General features: G+C 32.2%; 1 protein-coding gene across 2 annotated transcripts; it reads right to left on the bottom strand.

The window, feature by feature from the left end:
* Positions 1 to 5292: 5292 nt before the first annotated feature.
* On the bottom strand, positions 5293 to 8707 carry LOC133037353 (DUF21 domain-containing protein At2g14520-like). Of its 2 annotated transcripts, none has more exons than XM_061114402.1 (11): positions 8424 to 8707; positions 7329 to 7405; positions 7154 to 7237; positions 6958 to 7071; positions 6768 to 6854; positions 6531 to 6670; positions 6365 to 6452; positions 6144 to 6217; positions 5923 to 6047; positions 5566 to 5834; positions 5293 to 5482 (listed from the first exon to the last, which is right to left on the bottom strand). In XM_061114402.1, the coding sequence occupies exons 1-11, from the start codon at positions 8599 to 8601 to the stop codon at positions 5435 to 5437; spliced, it is 1284 nt and encodes a 427-aa protein (XP_060970385.1). In that variant the 5' UTR covers positions 8602 to 8707; the 3' UTR covers positions 5293 to 5434. The 2 variants fall into 2 exon arrangements, with proteins under 2 accessions (XP_060970385.1, XP_060970386.1); XM_061114403.1 differs by having other exon boundaries at positions 5566 to 5825.
* Between the last annotated feature and the right edge of the window lie 5953 nt (positions 8708 to 14660).

Below are 14660 nucleotides of genomic sequence, written 5' to 3'. Positions count from 1 at the left end.
GCTTGGGAGTTAATTTACTTTTATGTAAGTATTTTTTCTTTTTAAAATATTAATATTACTTATTGTATGATTAAATTATTCGGATTTTTCATCTCCCACCAGCTTTCTTGGCCTTGTTCGGGATAGTTAAATTTGGCGTATTTATCTCCACAATATAGGGCAATTATATTCTTTTTTGGTTAAGGAAACTGGTAAATTAGAGAATGGTTATGTGTCATTGTGCTATTATTATAAGTCAATGTTGTATTTTACATATAAGTATTATGAAAAATCGAATCACTCGGTGTGTGGGCACTTTAAGAGATTCTCTAATGATGTGTTGTTGTTTAGCATTTTCGTAGATAAAAATTGTGGTTGGCCAACTTGGCACACTAATCATTTTTTTTTATTTATTTTTTATTTACAATAGACTTATTTAAGATTTTTACTTACTAAATTTTAACATGTATTAAATTGTGTCTTTGTACTTTTTAGGCTCTTAAACTTTTTTCCAAATTATTGAGATTGTTAGATGGGTAAATATGATTTTGAATCCCGTATTTTGTAAAAGTTATTAATTGGATTTTCTGTTTTGTTAAATGATAAAATAAACACTGTATTTTTTAAAATTATACAAATAGGACCTTGAACTGATTTTTCGTCAAAATAAAACTTAATAATAATCTGATCTAGAGATGATGGGACACAAATGGTAGCATTTTCTGTATCTATTAGTGGTAAAAATTATCTTAAAGTTGGTTATATTAAAAATTGAGCTCAGGGTTCTATTTTTATTATTTTGAAAAATATAAAGTCTATTTTGTCATTTAACAAAACAGAGAGTCCAAATGGTAAATCGTGTCTCTTGAACTTTGATAAATGTCAAATTATATTTCTTGAACTTTCATACACATCGAACGTTAAATTGAACGAAATTTTTTAAATTTAACAATCTCAATAATTTAAGAGAATTTTTTACACTTATAAAGTTTAAGGTACGATTTAATTATGATATTGTTATTTCTTTTAAAAAATTAATTTATTAATTATTTATTTTTTCTATCAATCCTTGGGTTGAAAGATTATTGTGTGTGCACAAAATTGTTCTAATTTAACATTCCTATTTTTCCTCGTTTGCCAAAATTAACATATATTTTTTAGGATCAATGGACGGTATTAAGGTGCCTAATGCTGAGTAATTTAATATGTATTTTTTTTAATAATCAATTTCCATTATTTTTTTTTTTAAAAACCCTTTATTTTTTTTTTTTCAATTTGTAATTATTAAAAAAAAAAAAAACTGACTATAAATCTTAGCGTATAACGTGTAGAGCAAGCGACTACTACCTTCAGCCGTAGCTGTAGCAATTAGCATCAACCATCAACCCGATAATGGCTGCTAGAGAAGCCAATCAAGAACCAGAGTCGACAATGGTGGCTCGACCCATGTGTGTCTCTGTCCCCGTCCGTAAGAAAAAGAAGAAGCGAAACCATGGTCGTCGGGAAGTTTCATTGTTGGATTCAATGCTTACCGACGATTCGTTGATGGAAATATTTCTCCGGCTGCATGATTCTCGAGCTATATTCCAATGTGGCCCCGTTTGCAAGCGCTGGTTATCTATCATTACTTCCGTTGAATTCCGCCAACAACAACTAGTACGACTTCGCTCCTTATCCCAATCTTTTTCCTTTACGTTACTAATTAGGGTGGAGAATTTAACAATGACAGCACCCTTCTGCGAGTTATTGTGTGATGAAAGAGGTCAAATGTCTTCCTCCGAAGGCTATCTTGATTTTCTGCCATGGACAGATATTCAAATTTATGCAGCCTATGGAGATTTGTTACTGCTTGGGCGTCACGAGAAGACTCGATTTTTCATTATCTGTAATCCATTCACCAAGCAGTGGATTAAGCTTCCCAAGCCTCCCATCTCCTACAAATGTTACTCTACACATGGTGGATTTGTATTGAGCGATGATTATGATCCCAACAACATAACACAACTCGATCAAATTAGGTACAAGGTCTTGATAATATGGCATGTTGATTTCGGTCGTACGATTCCTTACAAATCAATGACATTTTGTTCTGAGGCTGGAGAATGGTCTAAATTAACCCAATTTTCTCTCGAAATTGGGGGTCATATAAATTCTCAAATTACTCCCCTTGTTAGCAATGGAATCCTACATTGGGCAGAGCAGGATTCCGAATGGGGATATCTATACAGAATTGTTGCCTTTGATCCCTTTAAAGATATATATCATCCTAAACACTGTCGTTTCATTGATTTTCCCTCAGATTTCTTGGTAGGCCTAGATTTCTCTTGTGATACAATGGTGCGTCTTGGACTGGTCCGAGGGAGGCTGCACCTTTCACAGCTTATTAAAACTGAAGGTGATGGTTTTGTTATGAAAATATGGGAATTAAGGTATAGGAATGATAGCAATGATGAAGAGAACGATGTTATGTGGTATCTGGTTCACCATGTTATAGAGAGGAAATGGTCGAGTAAAAAATGGTGTGTGATTGGCTTACATCCTGATGATGAAAATGTGGTATTTTTGTTGCGTGGCAGGCGCAGAGTTTATCGATACAATATCGATGAACAGACTAAGGAAAAAGTTTGCAAGCTTAAGAAAGATGGCAGTAGATATTTTCCATCGTGCTTATGCATCTCCACTCTTGTGCATCCTCTGTGGCCTACACCAATTTCTTCTCTGAAGTTTTAAAATATCTTGCTTACTTTTGATTGTCTAAGTTCCTTTTCTGTTTAAACTCAAAGTTAGAGCTTTACATTTTTCATTTAGATATGAATTGAATATTTAATATTTTGTTGAAAACCTTTTGATGCAAAGATTTCAACTTCTCCCCCAGATTGGTTTGGAATCATAGCTAGCTTAAGCAGGTAAGCTATAACTTCTCTTTGAAATTGTTGTCATTCATGGCTGTCTTTTCCCAAACAACAATAGAACTATGTCATTCATTAGCACATGATGATCAAGCACTTTTATGAGTTATATTTAGTTATTACATGTTAATACTTGTGCAACATTGAACTCAATCTATGCTTTTTATGGCCAATCATGAAGTATTTATGTATGAATGTTGATATATACATGAACATATAGCATTAATATAGTTTTTTTTTGAAGGAATATAGCATTAATATAGTTAAGTCAGTCAATTGTGTTAACTCTTTAGATAGTTACATTTTTTAATATGAGAAATTCCAATGGATTCCCCTTCTTCATTAATATTTTGAAGTGGTCATCATCAATATTCAAAAAGTCAGACTGTAAGCCCTTACACCATTTCTTGCTCTTGGGAAACTTTTTACTTAGATAAACTTTTCAACTGCTCGAGTGATCACTCTTGGACTCTGTGTCCACTATTGATGAGTTATGTGAAGAAAAAATTTTAATAGCATAAAGTCAGAGCTTGTTCCTCAAGTGTTTAAAGATTCAATATTTGTTCGTGCCATGTATGAGGTTGTCATATGTTTGTGTTATACATCCATATACTCTTACTGAGAATATATGATAGTGTAAATGTTATATTATCTTATATAGTATAATATTTAGATTAAACAATTGTTTGTCAAATTGTAACATACAAATATGAAGTTACATATGTGTAAATTATGGTATAAAAGGATTTATAAATCCTTTATATTCATGATCATAAAATTTGTAATTCCTCACTATAAAATTGAGTTACTAATGGTATTTCAATATGATTATATGGCAACTATGAAAATATAGTTGTTGGGGGCTTATTTCTATCATTTATAGGGTGTATAAATGATATAAAGCCAATGTGTGAAGTTTTGAACCATTTGGAGTTATTTTGTTAAATGCTGAAAAAATTAGTAATTAGTTACTTGTTACCAGATTTTGAAATGTTTTTCAACATGTATTTTTTAACGTTTTATGAACGTTGTGCTCAGTTTTAATAGCTCCTATAACTTCAAAATCACTTATTTAAGTCTATAAACACCCAATATAATATTGGTAACATCCAAAGGCTTTATGGTGATCATTCATGTTTAAATAAAAGTGAAAACTCTACAAATAAAGGTCATATTGTTCACTTGTGATACATAGTTGAAATCACTTGTTGTGGTTATAACCTTGTGAAGATATGTTCATCTTTAGACACTACACTGATCATATGAGGTTTGATAAATCTTTAAGAGCATTTTTAGAGTTTCCCTAAGTGTCCATGTGTGAGAAAAAATGACTTTTAAGACAAAGGTTCTTGATTTTGTTCAAGCCTTTAAGGGGTTTTCTTCTTCCTATGTAATCTTGTTGTATATGTATTTTGTGTATTTGGTTATAATCCTCTAGTCCAATAGAACATTCCCAAGACCTTTATGTGCAATTCCATTCACTAGGCAGTGGATTGAGCTTCCGAAGCCTCCTTTGCATATACTCTGCTCTAGTGCTCTCATGGTGAAATGGTGTGTTTGGTAACATATATTCTTGCCAATAAAATGCCCCACAGTTCAACTAACTTCATCACAACAACTCAATGCTCCAAATCTAAACTAATCATCAAACATAGTAGTATACTGCCTCACTTCAACACACATCCTCCAAATCAAACTCATCATCTTCAAACTTCGATGAGCATAGATGCGTTACCCAAATCAGTAGAACACTCCAAGAAGAGCTAGCTTAAGGATGATAATTAAGTTCTTCTCCCCTAAAATCCTCATGAGTCATGACTAGTGATCCTTAGTTCCACACCCACAAGTAGCCAATGGCCTGTTAACGTTATTGGAGAACAGGTTTATGAAATGAGAAATGCCAAAGAGCACCTTAGGGTGCCCAACACTCTACGACTGGTGTAAATGAACATCATCATTCATATTATGCACAAACATTACACCCAGTGATGCACATACTATTACTCTAATAATATAGAACAACATCGGTAGTAAAATTTGTATAGAAAAAAAAATTGGCAGTAGAAACATAACCTAAAACATTTACCATATAATTTAGCGCAGCACACTAAAGAAACTGCCAGCCTCCAAGAACAATTGTTAGTTTGTTACTACATCATATTATGTATCATATACTATCATCTTGTTTAAATCTTTCAGCTGTGGATGGAGACATCAATTGTTCCTGTACATGTAATATTAAACTTCTGTTAGCTTTGTTCTTTATATTAGATTAGTTAGCTTTGACTCCTTGTCATTGCTTTCCACCCGAAAAATGACTCATTTTATTTATTGATATAACATTACTCATGAGATTATGGTAAAGGTTGGGCAAGTTTCAAAATGTGACAGTAACACTCTTTGCTTTCTTTGATAAACTTTTAATAACATACTTTATTTATTCATTTTCATTCAAAACAACACAAATATTTGTTTCATTCTCTGTTTTATGAGTTTCTTTATTTTTATTTTTTTGGTTATTGTAGTTATAACAATAATCAGCTTAATTAATGATGAGCCTCATTGCGATTATCAGTCTCATCGTATATCTCTTCCTGCAAAGCAAAGAAAATAGAATAGTCATTAGACACTACATTTCCTCACTTTGTAGATATATTATTATATCAATATATTTTACCTGTAACAACTCTTCAATAACATCTTCTAAGGTGATAATTCCTATGGCTTCTCCTTCTTCATTAATATTTGGAAGTGGTTCTTCATCAATATGTAGAAAGTCAGACTGGAAATCCTTTGACCATTTCTTGCTCTTGGGAAACCCTTTACTTAGTTTCGTCTCTTTAGATAAGCTTTTCAACTTCTTGAGTGATTTATCACTCTTCAAACTTCTTTCATGGGGTTGCCCTTCACCATGAATGTCCAACCGTACATCTCTTACTGTGTTCACTTTTATTAAGTATCATTTTCATCACAAAAATGGACGAGTTATTAGAAGAAAAGGGTAATGTGTTAATAGTTTAAGGTCAGTGCTTACTCTCTTTTGGGTTTGTGGCAAATGGCTTCTCTGTATCGTTTTTCTGTCTTATGACAACAGCCATATGGCTATGACCTTTCTGAAACTCATTTAGTATCTCGTATAGTGGCATTGTTTCTGGGACTCTGCAAGTTCAAAGATTCAAATATATGAAGTTCTCATAAGTTAGTTTTTATAATTTTAGGTACTCTTCTTGGTCAAATTAAGTACTGAAAAATTACCTTGGAATCTTACGAATAACAATCTTTTTTACAGGAACTTCATCATCTGGATGGATGGTTAATAAGTTCTTTGCCTATATCAAGTTGACTAGGTATTAGTCTTACAAACCATCCTTGTATGTATAATGTTTCAATGCATTAGAGACTTACTAATCACAAACATGGTAACTTGAATGATTGTTTAGCATTCTCATGAGTTTAGTGAATCAACAAGAAATTACCAATATGAGTCCAATTATATTTCTTGGTTGTTCATGGTAAATTGGCACCCTGCTATGCCCTTTCTCCAAAATTACTTTCATCAAGTTCCTGCATAATAAGGATGAATAGTAAGCTAATGTGATATTAAATTGTTTGTTTCATTTTCACAACATCCATTCACCTCACCTGTCCAACTTGGCATTCACATCAATTGCAAAAGTTTCTGAAATTAGAGTCATTGCATCACTAGCTGCCTTGTCAGAGAGTTCAAGTGCTCCTGCGATTATTGTCGTCTCATCTCGAGTCAGTTCGCCACCTTTTCCAGCCTAAGCATAACAGTAAACAAGAACATGACATTACCTAATTGTAAAGATGGAAACTATGTATGTGTAGTCAAGTACATTAAAGTCTAAAAGCTTGTACCTCATTTCCATGAAAATGAACTAGTGTCTTCAGTTCAGCCCGGCGAAAAAGGGCATCATGTCCTTGCCCCAACAAGAAGTCTAAAAGCTGTTAAGACTGCTTTGCATAAGTTAAGAAAGAAAACATGGTTTTGCAGTGTGAAATAGAAAAGGAAAATTATGAAAATAATGAATATATCAATATTTATTACCTTGCTTATTGGATATGCAAGAGGAAAACATACGCAAACTAAAAGCCGTACAAATGGAGCAACTGCTGCACCAACTGCCAAACCATATCTTGAACAAACAGCCTGTGGTATAATCTGCATATAAAAGGTAAAAAAGAATCAAGTATTGAGACTTAAGAAAATATTGATAATTAATCAAATCATTATTAATAATTACCTCTCCAACTAAAAGTATCAAAGTCACTGAGATAAGGATAGCACCCCATGCGGTTACCATGCTATCAAGAAAAATGGGAAGTGCCTGAAATGTAATTTTCATTACTATTTACCCCAAAGAAAAATAATAATAGTAAAAGGTGTTTAAAACATTATGTTGGTTAATGAAATTATACCTCCATAGCACAAGCATTACAAATTAATAGGGTACAAAGCAATAGATGCTGTCTTTTCACCACTGGTAATATCTTTGCTGTCATCATTATCGACTTTGAATTAGTGGAAAACAAAAGAAAATTCATGTTTTGGCCTAAAAGAATTGTAGAGCAAGCAAAGCAACTATTTGTTGTTGGAGAATAGATAAAAGGTCCAATATAATGATTCTCTTGGATGGAATACTTTTTTTTTTTTTTTATGGAACAAAAGTTCTCCATGGATAGAATACTAGAATAATATATATTGACAGCAATTCTAAAGATATGGATTCATTTAGTAAATTGATGCTGACTCTCATGGATAAGTTGTATTTGTCACGGGAAAAGAAGTGTAGATTTTGATTAAAATAAGGGATTTATGCTGATGTTAACAGAAATGTTTTTAAAATTAAACTCAACCCATTTGAAATGTGATTAAATAAGCAATAAAACAAAATTATAACAACCCGCACAGCATGAAATGAGTTGACCCGAGTCAACACTACTAAATTTATAAGGTTAATTAGGTTTTTTTTTGCCCCTTAAACCAATTCATAAACTTTTAAGGTCATTAAAAATGTCTTCTGAACTATTGAGATTGTTGGATTTAAGGACTTTTGTCCAATTTTAGTAAAAAAGTTTAACATAGATGAAAGTTCAGGGACATAATTTAGTACATGTCAAACAAAATTCTAGGAACATGATTTGATAGTTTTAAAACTCTGGGGACAAAAATCCTTAAATCCAACAATCTCAATAGTTCAGGGACATTTTTAATGACCTTAAAAATTCAAGAGACATAATTTGGTACATGTGGAAAAAATCCTACTAATTAGCCAATTTATAAACTTACATTAAAATCATGATAAAAAACAAAAGAAATATGTGTATGAATTCTTCTTAATCAGTTTCAAAAAAATATAATAAAATAAAAAACATGAACTTAACTTGTTAATCTAATTTATTTTCTAAAACTACTTAATAAATTGCAGCTAAATTAATGAATATATGCTTGGGTAATGTTTGACACAATCACACAAATTGTCAAAATTAAATGATAGACAGAGAAGAAAGTACCAGCATGTAAACGATCAGTAGGCTTGCCAGACTTGGCAAGAACTTCAAGATCCACAAGGCTCATAGACATAAGGCCCAAAGTGAGCCCAGACATTAGCCCAGCAAACAAAACTAGCACAATGATAATCATAATCCGAATGAAGAAATCAGTGTTGCAGCAACTGTACTCAACTTCCATTCTCTTCTCTCTATTTTATTTATTTTTATATGAGAGAGACCAGAGAATTATACATATGCAAGAGAAGAGAGAACTTATATATGCATTCTTATATAAAGGAATTAAAAGATGGTATTAATCAAAATGTTCCCTCTTTCCAAATTTTATCTTTAAAAAAATGAAAATTACAATACCAACACAAAGAGAATAAAATCAGATTCGAGATGTTGTACAGTTGGTGCACTTTGTTATGAATGTGCAGAAATTAAAACAGTAACAAATTTATTCGTAAATTAAATCCTTCTCAACTAAGGTAATGAGTTGTCATGTAAGCTCATTAGATTAGAGCACTTCCACTTCCATGTAAAATGTATATATAAAGACCAACTCAAATTATTACACAAGAGACAAAATATATAGGAGGGGGAATCAGATGAGACAAGATCGATGAGATGAGAGTGTTGTTCAAAAGGAAAAAAAAAAGTTGAGATGAACCAACCAAGCCATTTAAGTTATTCGGTACTTAATTTTCTCTCCAAGAGAGTTGAGCTCTTTTTTTTACCAGAGTTGAAAATTTATTCAAAAAGGTTGACTGTTTCTCCAAGAGAGTTGAGTATTTTTCAACGAGAGTTAAAAGAATTTTTCCAAGAATTTGAGTGTTTCTCCATAAAAATTGAGAAGATTTTTTATGTACTGTTGAGACCTGAGTTTTAACATCTCTTTGTATAATTTTGCTTACTTATAACTCCATACTTAAAGGCAATAAAGAAGAAGGCCTAGTGCTTATTCTTATGTAGATGTATATAGGCTCAAGCAATTCGTGTTTCTTGTCTTAGTTTTGTTCCAAATTCTAGTAGTTTCATATGTAGAAATTGATAGCAAAGCCCAAGTTGACAGCCCACAAACAATCAGCTCAATACAATTGGACCCAGAAGCCATTATACAGCAAGTCAAAGAATGGGAAGAAGCTTCAGCTCAGCACATCACAGAAGGCTCGAAAGAGAAGGTGAACAGTGAAATCGACCAAGCTGAAAAGGGGGAAACAAGCCGCAAGAGGAAGAGGATCAAGCCAAGCTGGTTGAGAGACTTTGTTCTGTTATGGGCGCGATGAAGGGAGAGAAAGTAAGCTGAGTAGGAGTAATCGAATTTGCTATTGAGGATTGTAATGAGATTATATAAACTTCTTGTATGACTCTATTTTGTTTTCTATGCTGTGAATGAAATTGCCTTGAGCAAGTTTGGAGATTAGCTTGTTAGACTTTTATTTGGGCTTACATTAAATTTTATTGGTTTTATAAAAACTTGGGTTGATTGGATAGTTCTTTGCTGTGTTAGCCCATGTTGTTGGTAATCAATTGTTAATGGGCTTAGCATCTGTGTGTAAAGTCTAGGTGAAGCAGAAGTGTGGGCTTTTCTAGTTAACTGAAGCCTTTGATGAGCAGGCCCAGTCCAACTAGGGTTTTGTAGCTAAGTCCCCTCCCTAACTCTATAAATACATATTGTCTCATCACAATTGTATACCTTTTGATAATCAGATAAATAAACTGCTTCTGATTTAGAGATCTAGGGAGGAAGACTTAGTTGATAGTATTGCACTATCAAAGTGGAGTAATTGTTGTGGATCAAACAGAGATAATTGCTATGGATCAATCAGGTACACATACCTAATTATTATATCTTATTATTGTGTTTTATGTTATATACAAATAGATCTTGGGTTTATTATTAATTTTTCTAACATGTGGTATCAGATTGCCTATTGTATATGATTTAGATACTATAATTTTTATAACAATTAATATGTATATGTTACTTTTTTTTTTCCAATTACATATTAATTTCGTTATTATTTCATGTTGAATTTTTTATTTTTCGATCTTAAAAGTTTAGGGGTTTTATTCCTCATTAAATTCTCTTTCTTTTGATATATTACTTGCATAAAATCATTGAGTAAATTAGGAGAATTTTAAGATTAAACTTTTAGGGTTTATGTATTTTTTCTTTATGAAATTCAATTTGGGATTTTTGATTCTATAGTTTATACACTAAAATTGATGGTGCAAATCTCATTACCAACTAATTTACAATGTTTCTACCCATTTAATTTTTTGAATTGGATAGCACACATTGTAAAATCGGATTGTTGTTTGTTCTTAATTTTTCGGATTGTTTTTGCTATGAGATCTAGACATTGAGCCTTAAAAACTCGAAATTAGTAGTCTAGATGGACTAGAAATCCAATACCGATCGAAACCCCTCAAAATCCCAAAGTTTTCCGTCGGTTTTTCGCCGGTTTTTCAGAGCAGACCCGAACTGGACGAAGCGGGTCGCGTGACCCGTTTGCAGACCCGGCTGGAGGAAGGAGGAGACTCCCAGCCGCAAAGCCCACTCGCGCAGGTGGCGCGTGGGGGCGCGTGGAGCCACTCTGGTCATCGTTTTTCGACGTTTTTTTTTCCAGCATGCTTAGAATTTAATTTTTGATTTTTCTTTGATTTTTAAATAATTTTTTGACTCCGTTTAATAATTATTATTATTTTAATGATAATTATGCAGTTAAAAAATTATTAAAAATATTTTATGATGATTTTTCGAAATCTGTCGATCATAGAAAATTTTTTGGGTTTCTTCTCGTTCCGTATGACATAGTCACTCTCTTATTTGATTTATCTTGACTATGTAATCTCCACCGATATTCTTTATTTCACATTTTTCCATTATTTGTTGTTCTAAAATTTTAAAACTTGATTGTTTGATGTAAAAATAATGTGTTATGGTGGACACTTTATTTTTTATTATCAATATATTACAAGCAATTTATATATAACTTTTTAGAAATTTGGTTGAAAATTATTAAATTTTTAATGATTATTTTATCACCAAATTTCATATGTTATAGAAAATATTTATTTTGGTTGGCTATATGTGTAATTACTTGCCCAAAGGTAGTAGTTATATATATTAGTTCACATTCCATGAAGTGAGTTAATATTAAATGTGTATATTTTAATTATTTGCCCAAAGGTAATAATTTAAATATATAAATTTATTATTATTTTTTGCTTGAATTAATACATATTTTTAAAAAATTTATTTGCCCAAAGGTAATAAAATTCTTAAATGATATGTATTTTTTCTTTGTTGTTAACTTCATGAAGGTAGATCATGTGTGTGTTATATTCTTACCCCAAAGGGGAGTTTATAATGACCAGTTGACTCTACAATATTTTTTAATACATTGCTCATATTGCTTATTCAAGTTTTAATTTTTGGATTTTTTGGTCTCCTTTCTGAGAACATTAATAACGTTTTCATCTGAATTCTGAATGCTTCAACTTTAAGACATGGAAACGAGATGTGAAAATTTCTTTAGGCATAATAGATTTGGACTTATGCCTTCGAGAAGAAAAATCTGCTGATCTTATACTAATATCAGAATTGTTCCCAAAAAAAAAAAAAATCTTCATGCACAATGGAAAAATTCAAATCATCTTAGTCTCATTGCTATGAAACGTTTAATTCCTGAACATCTTTTGGTGGTTTGCCAAACACCACAAATGCTAATGAGTTTTTCAATGCTGTAGAAAAACTATAAGACACTGGTGAAAACGATGAAGCTGGACATCTTATGGATAAAATGACAACCATTCAGTTTGATAAATCAAAAGAGTGCTAGATTTTATTTTGAAAATTATTATTCTTCAGTCCGAGTTGAAAGATCATAATATTTTTTTTCCCGACTTTTACACTATTCTTCAAGTTCTTCAAGAACTTCCTACCTCTTTTAGATTTATCAAGACAGCCTAAACACTTATAATAAAACATGGAGTTTTAGTGATCTAATTAGAAGCAAGCTAACAAAATGAAAAGAATGAGTCTTCTCACTTTGTTTCTCAACTCAAGCCCAACAAAGGATAAAGAAAATATGAAGAGAAACAACCACAACCAGAGGCTAAGGGATTTCAAGAAGATAAGTGAGAAGGAGTCAAAGCTTAAAGTGGCACTTATGTTAGCGATGATGTTATCTATGTTGGCATATTTATTCTTGAATTACAGTTTAGTGTTCAGATTGTTTTGAACAATACTTTCTTGATTCTTACTTTTAAAGTAATTCAGTTTCGCTTCCGCGTTTAGTTAAACAATGATTTTCTTTTCGTTTTACCAATTATAGTGTTAACATTATGTTTGACTCCGAATAATTGGAAAATGTTTTTACTCTGATAGTCTTTTCAAATTATCATTAACTTCTTTAGCTTCCTTTTTCAATGCTGTGACTATTGTGGGTAAGAAATCTTATATTAAGATAACATCCTTATTATTATGGCACGATATATCGGGTCATATTTCTAAAGAAAGAATTGATCGATTCCTTCTAGCTAAAATTCTTCCTCCTGTTGATATTTCTGGTTGGAATACTTGTGCTGATTGTACTTGTGAAAAATTGACTAAAATAAGAAAGCAGACTGCTAACTATAGTCACTCTTTATAAGAGATTATCCACAATGACATCAGTGGACCTTATTCCACCATGTTGTGTAGAAACAAGTATTTTATAACTTTTATCGATATTTTTTTCTTCTTTCTTCTTATGGTCTCACCTACCTGATCAAAGACAATCCAACGCTTTTGATAAAGTCAAAATCTTTCGAAATGTTCTTGAGAAATAATTGGGCAGAGTCATAAAATTTGTTCATTTTCATCGCGGAGGAGAATATTCTGGTTGTTATTCAGAATCTAAACAACACATGAGGCCTTTTGCTGAATATTTTCCAGAAAATTGTGTAGTTTCTCAATACAATATGTCAGCTTCACTGAGCAAAATGGTGTTGCTAAAAGGAAAAATCGCACTCTCATGGATATGGTTAGAAGTATGATGCGTAGATCAAATCTTCCAGAGTTTTTATGGGGTGAAGCACTTATGACTGCAACTTATATTTTAAATCGTGTTCCGAGTAAATCTGTTCCCTAAACCCCTTTTAAGTTGTGGACTGGGCGGAAGCCTAGTCTGAATCATCTTCGTGTATGGGGTTGTCCAGCTGAAGTAAAGATTTATGATCCTAATTTGAAAAAGTTAGATCCGAGAACAAATCGTTGTTATTTCATTAGTTATCCAATGCGCTCAAAAGGCTATCGATTTTACTGTCCTACTCATGGTACGCGAATTGTCGAATCTCAGACTGCTAGATTTCTTGAATTTGATGTTGCTGAAAATATTCCTTCAACATCTCTTGAAATGGGGGAGTCATCTAAAGTAATTTGTATTCCTATGTCATTTTCAAGAGATGATAATAGTAGTCTTTATCCTACTCCAGTTGGTAATGCTCCCATTGTTGATGAATACATTGCTCCCGATATCGAAGATGATGAAGGTCCTATTATTGATGAAGGGCCTATTAATGATGAAGCTCCTATTGTTAATGAGAATCCTGTTATTGAAGAAATTCCAGTTGTGAAAGATGTTATTCAAAACAATGATCAACAAAGAGAAGTTATTCCAGAAGTACCTCCTCTAAGAAGATCTCAGAGACAAAAGAAGTCAACAAAGTGTCATGATAATTTTGTTTATCTTGGAGAAGGAGAATATGATATGGATCATTTTGTGGATCCTGTCACTTTTAGTGAAGCACTTAATAGTCCACAATCTTCAAAATGGTTAGCAGCTACGGATGATGAGATCGACTCCATGAACAAAAATGGTGTATGGGAGCTAGTTTTATTACCTGATGGTTTTAAACCAATAGGTTGTAAGTGGATTTTAAAGGCTAAAAGGGATAAAAAGGGACAGATTGAAAGGTTTAAAGCGCGTTTAGTGGCTAAAGGCTTTACTCAAAGAGAAGGTATTGATTACACTGAAACTTTCTCACCTGTTTCTACTAAAGATTCATTCAGAATTATTATGGCCTTAGTTGCGCATTTTGATTTAGAGTTGCATCAAATGGATGTTAAAACTATTGTTCTGAATGGAGAATTGAGTGAGAAAATTTTTTATGTCTCAATCTGAAGGCTTCGAGGAAAATGGAAATGACAACTTTGTTTGCAAGTTAAAACGATCCATTTATGGTCTCAAACAGGCATCTCGTCAG

This window comes from Cannabis sativa, chromosome 4 (assembly GCF_029168945.1).
Source record: "Cannabis sativa cultivar Pink pepper isolate KNU-18-1 chromosome 4, ASM2916894v1, whole genome shotgun sequence".
NCBI classification, from domain to species: Eukaryota; Viridiplantae; Streptophyta; class Magnoliopsida; order Rosales; family Cannabaceae; genus Cannabis; species Cannabis sativa.
The sequence above is the reverse complement of the archived record's forward strand: the minus strand, read 5'-3'. Positions and strand labels throughout refer to the sequence as shown.